This window comes from Pseudophryne corroboree, chromosome 4, assembly GCF_028390025.1.
Source record: "Pseudophryne corroboree isolate aPseCor3 chromosome 4, aPseCor3.hap2, whole genome shotgun sequence".
NCBI lineage: Eukaryota > Metazoa > Chordata > Amphibia > Anura > Myobatrachidae > Pseudophryne > Pseudophryne corroboree.
Genome location: NC_086447.1, coordinates 912,029,613 through 912,041,681, shown reverse-complemented (window position 1 = coordinate 912,041,681; position 12,069 = coordinate 912,029,613). Strand labels below are relative to the sequence as shown.

The following is a 12,069-nucleotide window of genomic DNA, read 5'->3' as shown; positions in this document are numbered from 1 at the left end:
CAGAACTAACCTGCACAATGAATGTAAATCCGCTTATGGTCCCCGGTTAAGGTCCGCCCCCAGCCTCCTCCTCTGGCTGCAGCAGCTCCGTGGCCTCTTTGCACGGTTTCAGGACCCGTTGGAGAAAGCAGGTCTTACGCGGTCATCAGGACGGGAGGGAGGGGGGATTGAGGAGGAACGCGGTCACTTATTTATATTTTAGTTGCACTTAGTGCTGCCCTTCCAGCGCTGCCGCCCATAGGCAGCTGCCTAAAGCTGCCTAGTGGTGGCACCGGCCCTGCTAGCAACCCTGTCAGAAATCTGTGAAATAGTCCGCCTCAGAGAGACTAACCATTCTGGCTGTCTAGCAGGGATCTGCGCTACAACACTGCAATCCTGATTACATGGTATGGAGTCTTCCTGGGAAGACAAATCCTCTGCAGCATATGAAACAGTGTTCCTAGACATGTTGTCACAAACACACACATCAAATACCCCACAAACACACAGTGTATTGATTAGACAGTTTCCCCCCAAGAATGGCTGATAGACACAGAAAATAAGAATTTACTCACCGGTAATTCTATTTCTCGTAGTCCGTAGTGGATGCTGGGGACTCCGTAAGGACCATGGGGGAATAGACGGCTCCGCAGGAGACTGGGCACAATTAAAGAAAGCTTTAGGTCTATCTGGTGTGCACTGGCTCCTCCCCCTATGATCCTCCTCCAGACCTCAGTTAAGATACTGTGCCCGGAAGAGCTGACACAATAAGGAAGGATTTTGAATCCCGGGTAAGACTCATACCAGCCACACCAATCACACCGTACAACTCGTGATAATAAACCCAGTTAACAGTATAACAACAGAGCCTCTGAACAGATGGCTCTCAACAATAACCCGATTTGTTAACAATAACTATTTACAAGTATTGCAGACAATCCGCACTTGGGATGGGCGCCCAGCATCCACTACGGACTACGAGAAATAGAATTACCGGTGAGTAAATTCTTATTTTCCCTGACGTCCTAGTGGATGCTGGGGACTCCGTAAGGACCATGGGGATTATACCAAAGCTCCCAAACGGGCGCGAGAGTGCGGATGACTCTGCAGCACCGAATGAGAGAACTCAAGGTCCTCCTCAGCCAGGGTATCAAATTTGTAGAATTTAGCAAACATGTTTGCCCCTGACCAAGTAGCAGCTCGGCAAAGTTGTAAAGCCGAGACCCCTCGGGCAGCCGCCCAAGATGAGCCCACCTTCCTTGTGGAAAGGGCTTTTACTGATTTAGGCTGCGGTAATCCCACCGCAGGATGTGCCAGCTGAATAGCGCTACAAATCCAGCACGCGATAGTCTGCTTAGAAGCAGGAGCACCCAGCTTGTTGGGTGCATACAGGATAAACAGCGAGTCAGTCTTCCTGACTCCAGCCGTCCTGGAAACATAAATTTTCAGGGCCCTGACTACGTTCAGCAACTTGGAATCTTCCAAGTCCCTAGTAGCCGCAGGCACCACAATAGGTTGGTTCAAGTGAAAAGCTGATACCACCTTTGGGAGAAACTGAGGACGAGTCTTCAACTCTGCCCTATCCATATGGAAAATCAGATACGGGCTTTTACATGACAAAGCCGCCAATTCTGATACACGCTTGGCCGAAGCCAGTGCCAACAACATGACCACTTTCCACGTGAGATATTTAAAATCCACGGTTTTAAGTGGCTCGAACCAATGTGACTTCAGGAATACCAAAACCACACTGAGATCCCAAGGTGCCACTGGAGGCACGTAAGGAGACTGAATATGCAGAACTCCCTTGACAAAAAGGAAATGCAGGAATCGACCCAGTTGAAATTCCTCCGTTGGGGCCTTCCTGGCCTCACACCAAGCAACATATTTCCGCCAAATGCGGTGATAATGTTTTGCAGTTACATCCTTCCTGGCTTTGATCAGGGTAGGGATGACTTCCTCCGGAATGCCCTTTTCCTTCAGGATCCGGTGTTCAACCGCCATGCCGTCAAACGCAGCCGCGGTAAGTCTTGGAACAGGCAGGGCCCCTGCTGCAGCAGGTCCCGTCTTAGCGGTAGAGGCCATGGGTCCTCTGAGAGCATCTCTTGAAGTTCCGGGTACCAAGCCCTTCTTGGCCAATCCAGAACCACAAATATAGTTCTCACTCCTCCCCTTCGTATTATTCTCAGTACCTTGGGAATGAGAGGCAGAGGAGGAAACACATAAACCGACTGGTACACCCACGGTGTCACTAGAGCGTCCACAGCTATCGCCTGAGGGTCCCTTGACCTGGCGCAATATCTTTTTAGTTTTTTGTTGAGGCGGGACGCCATCATATCCACCTGTGATCTTTCCCAACGGTTTACAATCAATTGGAAGACTTCTGGATGAAGTCCCCACTCTCCCGGGTGGAGGACGTGTCTGCTGAGGAAGTCTGCTTCCCAGTTGTCCACTCCCGGAATGAACACTGCTGACAGTGCTAACACGTGATTTTCCGCCTATCTGAGAATCCTTGTGGCTTCTGCCATTGCCCTCCTGCTTCTTGTGCCGCCCTGTCTGTTTACATGGGCGACCGCCGTGATGTTGACCGATTGGATCAGTACCGGCTGGTTTTGAAGCAGGGGTCTTGCTTGGCTTAGGGCATTGTAAATGGCTCTTAGCTCCAGAATATTTATGTGTAGTGAAATCTCCTGATTTGACCACAGTCCCTGGAAATTTCTTCCTAGTGTGACTGCTCCCCATCCCCGAAGGCTGGCATCCGTGGTCACCAGGACCCAGTCCTGTATTCCGAATCTGCGGCCCTCTAGGAGATGAGCACTCTGCAGCCACCACAGTAGAGACACCCTGGTCCTTGGCAACAGGGTTATCCGCTGCTGCATCTGAAGATGCGACCCGGACCACTTGTCCAACAGGTCCCACTGGAAGGTTCTTGCGTGGAACCTGCCGAATGGAATTGCTTCGTATGAAGCTACCATTTTTCCCAGGACACGCGTGCATTGATGCACCGACACCTGTCCTGGTTTTAGGAGGTTTCTGACTAGAGATGACAACTTCTCTGCTTTTTCCACTGGAAGAAACACTTTTTTCTGGTCTGTGTCCAGAATCATTCCCAGGAACAGAAGACGTGTCGTCGGGACCAGCTGTGACTTTGGAATATTGAGAATCCAGCCGTGCTGCTGCAGCACTTCCCGAGAAAGTGCTACCCCCACCAACAACTGTTCCTTGGATCTCGCCTTTATCAGGAGATCGTCCAAGTACGGGATAATTAAAACACCCTTTTTCCGAAGGAGTATCATCATTTCGGCCATTACCTTGGTAAAGACCCTCGGCGCTGTGGATAACTCAAACGGCAGCATCTGGAACTGATAGTGACAGTCCTGTACCACAAACCTGAGGTACTCCTGGTGAGGAGGGTAAATGGGGACATGCAGGTAAGCATCCTTGATGTCCAGGGAGACCATGTAATCCCCCTCGTCCAGGCTCGCAATAACCGCCCTGAGCGATTCCATCTTGAACTTGAATCTTTTGATATATGTGTTCAAGGATTTTAAATTTAAAATGGGTCTCACCGAACCGTCCGGTTTCGGTACCACAAACATTGTGGAATAGTAACCCCTTCCTTGTTGAAGGAGGGGTACCTTGATAATCACCTGCTGTGAATACAGCTTGTGGATAGCCTCCAACACTGCCTCCCTGGCGGAGGGAGTTGTTGGTAAGGCAGATTTTAGGAAACGGCGGGGAGGAAACATCTCGAATTCCAGCCTGTACCCCTGAGATACTACTTGAAAGATCCAGGGATCCACCTGTGAGTGAGCCCACTGTGTGCTAAAATTTCTGAGACGGTCCCCCACCGTACCCGGGTCCGCCTGTGGAGCCCCAGCGTCATGCGGTGGACTTAGCGGAAGCGGGGGAGGACTTCTGCTCCTGGGAACTGGCTGTATGCTGCAGTTTTTTCCCTCTACCTCTGCCTCTCGGCAGAAAGGATGCGCCTCTAGCCCTCTTGTTTTTATGGGGCCGAAAGGACTGTACCTGATAATACGGTGCCTTTTTCTGCTGTGGGGCAACTTGTGGCAAAAATGTTGATTTCCCAGCTGTAGCCGTAGAAACAAGGTCTGAAAGACCATCCCCAAACAGCTCCACCCCTTTATAAGGCAAAACTTCCATGTGCCTTTTGGAATCGGCATCGCCTGACCACTGCCGAGTCCATAACCCTCTCCTGGCAGCAATGGACATTGGCCCTCATTCCGAGTTGTTCGCTCGGAGTTTTTCATCGCATCGCAGTGAGAATTCTCTTAGTGCGCATGCGCAATGTTCGCACTGCGACTGCGCCAAGTTATTTTGCTATGAAGAAAGTAAGTTTACTCACGGCTTTTTCATCGCTCCGACGTTCGCATTGTGATTGACAGGAAATGGGTGTTACTGGGCGGAAACACGGCGTTTTAAGGGCGAGTGACTCAAAACGCTACCGTTTCCGGAAAAAACGCAGGCGTGTCTGGAGAAACGGTGGGAGTGCTTGGCCGAACGCTGGGTGTGTTTATGACGTCAGCCGGGACCGAAAAGCACTGAACTGATCGCACAGGCAGAGTAAGTCTGGAGTTACTCAGAAACTGCTAACTCGTTTGTGATCGCAATAATGCGCATACTTCGGTCGCACATTTAAGAAGTTTAGATTCACTCCCAGTAGGCGGCGGCTTAGCGTGTGTAACTCTGCTAAAATCGCCTTGCGAGCGATCAACTCAGAATGAGGGCCATTGCGCTTATTTTTGATGCTAGACGGCAAATATCCCTGTGCATCACGCATGTATAAGACTGTGTCTTTTATATGCTCTATTGTCAGTAAAATATTGTCCCTATCCAGGGTATCAATATTATCCGACAGGGAGTCTGACCACGCAGCTGCCGCACTGCACATCCATGCTGAGGCAATAGCTGGTCGCATTAAAATGCCCGTGTGTGTGTATATATAGCCTTCAGGGTAGCCTCCTGCTTTCTATCAAAAGAAACCAAAAAGAATAAAATAGCAGCGCTAATAGAAATATTGTATAACAATTCTAATACGAAGGATTGAGTGAAAAAAATTCTTCAATTTAATAAAACATAAATTAGGGCTCAAAACAAATTGGATACAATATCCATGCAAACACTTTTAAAACAATCATATATGGGTCAATTAATTATAGCTGCCTATCACATTTATATCCGTTCCTGTTGTTGAACCTGGAACATATAGCAGATGGAGACAGACTGACAGCGCAGTCACACCAATACACTTTACCCGAAGACCGCTAGAGGTGTAGTCCCTTAAGAGTGTCTCTGGTATTTTTATTCAGAACCAGCCAGGTTTGGGATCCTCATTTGGTACGGTGTCCTCTTTATAGAGATGGGGTAAATGGTGTTCCTAGTTGTTGGATGTTTGTCCCGTTTTTTCTGCAGATGGCAAAGTCCAGTATTTGGTCCGGATGTGATACGGCAGCAAAGAATGTCACAGTTATTGACCCAGGTAGCCTCCTGCTTTCTATCAGCAGGTTCCTTTAGGGCGGCCGTATCCGGAGACGGTAGTGCCACCTTTTTTGACAAACGTGTAAGCGCTTTATCTACCCTAGGGGGTGTTTCCCAACGTGACCTATCCTCTGGCGGGAAAGGGTACGTTGCTAATAACCGTTTAGAAATTACTAATTTCTTTTCGGGGGAAGCCCATGCTTCTTCACACACCTTATTTAATTCCTCAGATGCAGGAAAAACTACTGGCAGTTTTTTCTCACCAAACATAATACCCTTTTTTGTGGTACCTGGGATAATATCAGAAATGTGTAATACATTTTTCATTGCCTCAATCATGTAATGTGTGGCCCTATTGGAAGTTACACTAGTCTCATCGTCGTCGACACTGGTGTCAGTATCCGTGTCGACATCTGTGTCTGCCATCTGAGGTAACGGGCGTTTTAGAGCCCCTGATGGCTTTTGAGACGCTTGGACAGGCACAAGCTGCGTAGCCGGCTGTCCCATGTCGTCAAACCTTTTATGTAAGGAGCTGACACTGTCACGTAATTCCTTCCATAAATCCATCCACTCAGGTGTCGACCCCGCAGGGGGTGACATCACATTTACCGGCATTTGCTCCGCCTCCACATCATTATCCTCATCACACATGTCGACACAGCAGAACCGACACACCGCACACACACAGGGAATGCTCTGACAGAGGACAGGACCCCACAAAGCCCTTTGGGGAGACAGAGGGAGAGTATGCCAGCACACACCAAAGCGCTATATAACACTGGGATATCACTATACAGAGTGTTTTCCAATATAGCTGCTTGTATTTTATATACTGCGCCTAAATTTAGTGCCCCCCCCCCCTCTCTTTTTTACCCTTTTGTAGTGCAGGACTGCAGGGGAGAGCCAGGGAGCGATCCTTCCAGCGGAGCTGTGAGGGAAAATGGCGCCAGTGTGCTGAGGGAGATGGCTCCGCCCCTTTTTCGGCTGACTTTCTCCCGCTTTTTGTGTAAATCTGGCAGGGGTAATTTACACCTATATAGCCTTAGGGACTATATATGGTGTATGTTTTGCCAGCCAAGGTGTTATTTATTGCTGTTCAGGGCGCCCCCCTCCCCCCCAGCGCTCTGCACCCATCAGTGACCGGAGTGTGAGGTGTGCATGAGGAGCAATGGCGCACAGCTGCAGTGCTGTGCGCTACCTTGGTGAAGACCGAAGTCTTCTGCCGCCTATTTTCTGGACCACCTTCTTGCTTCTGGCTCTGTAAGGGGGACGGCGGCGCGGCTCCGGGACCAGATGACGAGGTCGGGTCCTGTGTTCGATCCCTCTGGAGCTAATGGTGTCCAGTAGCCTAAGAAGCCCAAGCTAGCTGCAAGCAGGTAGGTTCGCTTCTTCTCCCCTTAGTCCCACGTTGCCAGCAGATCTCACTGAAAATAAAAAACCTAAATATACTTTCTTCCTAGGAGCTCAGGAGAGCCCCTAGTGTGCATCCAGCTCAGCCGGGCACAGAAATCTAACAGGGGTCTGGAGGAGGGTCATAGGGAGGAGCCAGTGCACACCAGATAGACCTAAAGCTTTCTTTAATTGTGCCCAGTCTCCTGCGGAGCCGTCTATTCCCCCATGGTCCTTATGGAGTCCCCAGCATCCACTAGGACGTCAGAGAAATTGGAGCCAACCCTCATGCAACGCTATTAGAGGTATAGGGAGACCCCAACCCGTGCTGACTGTGTCCCTTAATAGATGACACAGTCTATACACAGCCTCCCCTCCCTTCTACAACCCCCTGGTACCGTACAGATAGCTGGAGTTGCTCTGGAGGGACCTGGAAATCCACTGGAAGTGATTGCAGGCAGGGAAAATGGTGCGGAATGCTGCTGGGTCCGCTCTGAGAAGCTCCGCCCCTTCAATGGCGCCGTCTTCCCGCTCTTGAAGATTATACTGACCTGATGAATTTTGTGCTGGCTGAGATCCGCGGACCCCGACAGGCTGGAAATGGTCAGTGTAGGGTATCTTGCTGGCTAAGGGAGCCCCTCACAGCGCCGCACCTCAGTACCGCTGAGCCATCCAGGATAGCGGTTAATACAGAGCTCCCACCCTTAAAGCCGCCCTCTTCACACTGACCCCTCCGCTTGTAAGGGGGGATAGTGACTAACTCGCCGCACTTCAGCTCATTGAGGGGGTGGCGGCTGGCTGCTGGGGTGAGCGTTCCCTTGTGGCGGGGCGCGATCTGTCCGCTCTGGAGCTTGATGTCCAGTCAGCAGAGGCAGTGGCTCAAGACCCCACAGAGCGGACACTGCTCCCCCCCCCCCCCCACCACCACCACCACCCCCCCAGTCCCTTGATGCAGGGAGGCTGTAAAACACTCTAAAATAACTTTTCTAGCTGTGACCGACTCCTCAGGGCAGTTTCTAAACTGAGTCTGGTAAGAGGGGCCAGCCCACACTATTAAACTCAAAGTGCCAATGGCTCCTGGTAGACCCGTCTATACCCCATGGTACTAATATGGACCCCAGCATCCTCTAGGACATAAGAGAAACTTAGAGATCATTTAAGCTATTAGGATTCCAGCAGAACACACATAATCGTTTAGATGTATAGGGGTTAGTGATGCGCACACTACAGAGACCCTAAAACGTCTATATTGAAGCAATATAATTCTTTCAGGGCACAGAAAGCAGATGGATACAATCCAGTGGCTACAATTCTAACTCAAGGAAGCTACTGTGGCAACAAAAATAACAATATTTGGACACACTATACGAATAATAAAGAGTGGTTTAGTATTTTATTGTTTCACAGTAATCACAATTGGCACTTTTTCACTTGCAGTATATTTTGCTTATTGTTTTATAGAGAAAAGTAAAAAAAATAATGTATATATATCCTTACGAAGTTCCCAGCATCCACTAGGACGTCAGAGAAAATAAGAATTTACTCACCGGTAATTCTATTTCTCGTAGTCCGTAGTGGATGCTGGGAACTCCGTAAGGACCATGGGGAATAGACGGCTTCGCAGGAGACTGGGAACTCTGGAAAGTTTTAGTACTACCTGGTGTGCACTGGCTCCTCCCCCTATGACCCTCCTCCAAGCCTCAGTTAGGACACTGTGCCCGGACGAGCTGACACAATTAGGAAGGATTTTTGAATCCCGGGTAAGACTCATACCAGCCACACCATATAACTTGTGATAGGAACCCCGGTTAACAGTATGATAACAATGGAGCCTCTGAACAGATGGCTCGCAATAACAACCCGATTTGAGTAACAATAACTATGTACAAGTATTGCAGACAATCCGCACTTGGGATGGGCGCCCAGCATCCACTACGGACTACGAGAAATAGAATTACCGGTGAGTAAATTCTTATTTTCTCTGACGTCCTAGTGGATGCTGGGAACTTCGTAAGGACCATGGGGATTATACCAAAGCTCCCAAACGGGCGGGAGAGTGCGGGTGACTCTGCAGCACCGAATGAGAGAACTCCAGGTCCTCCTCAGCCAGGGTATCACATTTGTAAAATTTTGCAAACGTGTTGGGCCCTGACCAAGTAGCCGCTCGGCAAAATTGTAAAGCCGAGACCCCTCGGGCAGCCGCCCAAGAAGAGCCCACCTTCCTTGTGGAATGGGCTTTTACAGATTTAGGCTGCGGTAATCCCACCGCAGAATGCGCCAGCTGAATGGCGCTATAAATCCAGCGCGCGATAGTCTGCTTAGAAGCAGGAGCACCCAACTTGTTGGGTGCATACAGGATAAACAGCGAGTCAGTCTTCCTGACTCCAGCCATCCTGGAAACATAAATTTTCAGGGCCCTGACTACGTTCAGCAACTTGGAATCTTCCAAGTCCCTAGTAGCCACAGGTACCACAATAGGTTGGTTCAAATGAAAAGCTGATACCACCTCCGGGAGAAACTGAGGACGAGTCCTCAACTCTGCACTATCCATATGGAAAATCAGATAAGGGCTTTTACAAGACAAAGCTGCCAATTCTGATACACGCCTGGCTGAAGCCAGGGCCAACAGCATGACCACTTTCCACGTGAGATATTTCAAATCCACAGTCTTAAGTGGCTCAAACCAATGTGATTTCAGGAACCCCAAAACCACATTGAGATCCCAAGGTGCCACCGGAGGCACAAAAGGAGGCTGTATATGCAGAACTCCTTTGACAAAAGTCTGAACTTCAGGCAGTGAAGCCAGTTCTTTCTGGAAGAAAATCGACAGAGCCGAAATCTGGACCTTAATGGACCCCAATTTGAGGCCCAACGTCACCCCTGCTTGCAGGAAATGCAGGAATCGACCCAGATAAAATTCCTCCGTTGGGGCCTTCCTGGCCTCACACCAAGCAACATATTTCCGCCAAATGCGGTGATAATGTTTTGCAGTGACATCCTTCCTGGCTTTGATCAGGGTAGGGATGACTTCCTCCGGAATGCCTTTTTCCTTCAGGATCCGGTGTTCAACCGCCATGCCGTCAAACGCAGCCGCAGTAAATCTTGAAACAGGCAGGGCCCCTGCTGCAGCAGGTCCCGCCTTAGCGGTAGAGGCCATGGGTCCTTTGACAACATCTCTTGAAGTTCCGGGTACCAAGCCCTTCTTGGCCAATCCGGAGCTACGAGTATAGTGTTTACTCCTCGCTTTCGTATAATTCTCAGTACCTTCGGAATGAGAGGCAGAGGAGGAAACACGTAAACCGACTGGTACACCCACGGTGTTACTAGAGCGTCCACAGCGATTGCCTGAGGGTCCCTTGACCTGGCGCAATATCTTCTCAGCTTTTTGTTGAGGCGGGACGCCATCATGTCCACCAGTGGTCATTCCCAACGGCTTATCAGCATTTGGAAGACTTCTGGATGAAGTCCCCACTCTCCCGGGTGGAGGTCGTGCCTGCTGGGGAAGTCTGCTTCCCAGTTGTCCACTCCCGGAATGAACACTGCTGACAGTCCTAATACGTGATTTTCCGCCCATCGGAGAATCCTTGTGGCTTCCGCCATTGCCCTCCTGCTTCTTGTGCCGCCCTGTCTGTTTACATGGGCGACCGCCGTGATGTTGTCTGATTGAATCAGTACTGGCTGGTTCTGAAGCAGGGGTCCTGCCTGGCTTAGGGCATTGTAAATGGCCCTTAATTCCAGAATATTTATGTGAAGTGTACTCTCGTGAGTCGACCACATTCCTTGGAAATTTCTTCACTGTGTGACTGCACCCCAGCCTCGCAGGCTGGCATCCGTGGTCACCAGGTATTCCATGGTATTCCGAATCTGCGGCCCTCTAGTAGATGAGCCCTCTGCAGCCACCACAGTAGCGACACCCTGGTCCTTGCCAACAGGGTTATTCGCTGCTGCATCTGGAGATGGGACCCGGACCATTTGTCCAACAGATCCCACTGGAAAGTCCTTGCGTGGAACCTTCCGAATGGAATTGCTTTGTACGAAGCTACCATTTTCCCCAGGACCCGTGTGTATTGATGTACCGACACCTGTCCGGGTTTTAGGAGGTTTCTGACTAGAGATGACAACTCCTCTGCTTTTTCCACTGGAAGAAACACTTTTTTCTGGTTTGTGTCCAGAATCAATCCCAGGAACAGATGGCGTGTCGTCGGGACCAGCTGTGACTTTGGAATATTGAGAATCCAGCCGTGCTGTTGTAGCACTTCCCGAGAAAGTGCTACCCCCACTACCAACTGTTCCTTGGACCTCGCCTTTATCAGGAGATCGTCCAAGTACGGGATAATTAAAACTCCCTTCTTGCGAAGGAGTATCATCATCATTTCGGCCATTACCTTGGTAAAGACCCTCGGTGCCGTGGATAGTCCAAATGGCAGAGTGACAGTCCTGTACCACAAATCTGAGGTACTCCTGGTGCGGAGGGTAAATGGGGACATGCAGGTACGCATCCTTGATGCCCAGGGAGACCATATAATCCCCCTCCTCCAGGCTCGCAATAACGCCCTGAGCGATTCCATCTTGAACTTGAACCTTTTGATATGTGTTCAAGGCCTTTAAATTTAAGATGGGTCTCACCGAACCGTCCGGTTTCAGTACCACAAACATTGTGGAATAGTAACCCTTTCCTTGCTGAAGGAGGGGTACCTTGACAATCACTTGCTGTGAATACAGTTTCTGAATAGCCACCAACACCGCCTCCCTGGCAGAGGGAGTTGTCGGTAAGGCAGATTTTAGGAAACGGCGTGGAGGAGACGTCTCGAATTCCAGTCTGTATCCCTGAGATACTACTTGAAGGACCCAGGGATCCACCTGTGAGAGAACCCACTGTGCGCCGAAACTTCTGAGACGTGCCCCCACCGTACCCAGATCCGCCTGAGCAGCCCCAGCGTCATGCTGTGGACTTACCGGATGCAGGGGGGGACTTCTGCTCTTGGGAACTAGCTGTGTGCTGCAGCTTTTTCCCTCTACCTTTGCCTCTCGGCAGAAAGGATGAGCCTCTAGCCCGCTTATTTTTCTGGGGCCGAAAGGACTGTACCTGATAATACGGTGCTTTCTTTTGCTGTGGGGTAGCCTGTGGCGAAAAGGTCGATTTTCCAGCAGTGGCTGTGGAAACGAGGTCCGAAAGACCATCCCCAAATAGTTCCACCCCTT

At 50.1% G+C, this 12,069-nt stretch overlaps 1 protein-coding gene across 1 annotated transcript in view; it reads right to left on the bottom strand.

Annotated features, from left to right (window-relative positions):
• The window catches only part of LOC134911029 (uncharacterized), a 23,574-nt gene extending 11,764 nt beyond the window's left edge, over positions 1-11,810 (bottom strand). The window contains exon 1 of the mRNA XM_063919422.1: positions 11,781-11,810. Within this exon, the coding sequence (XP_063775492.1) occupies positions 11,781-11,810 (30 nt within the window). The remainder of the gene's footprint in view (positions 1-11,780) is intronic.
• Between the last annotated feature and the right edge of the window lie 259 nt (positions 11,811-12,069).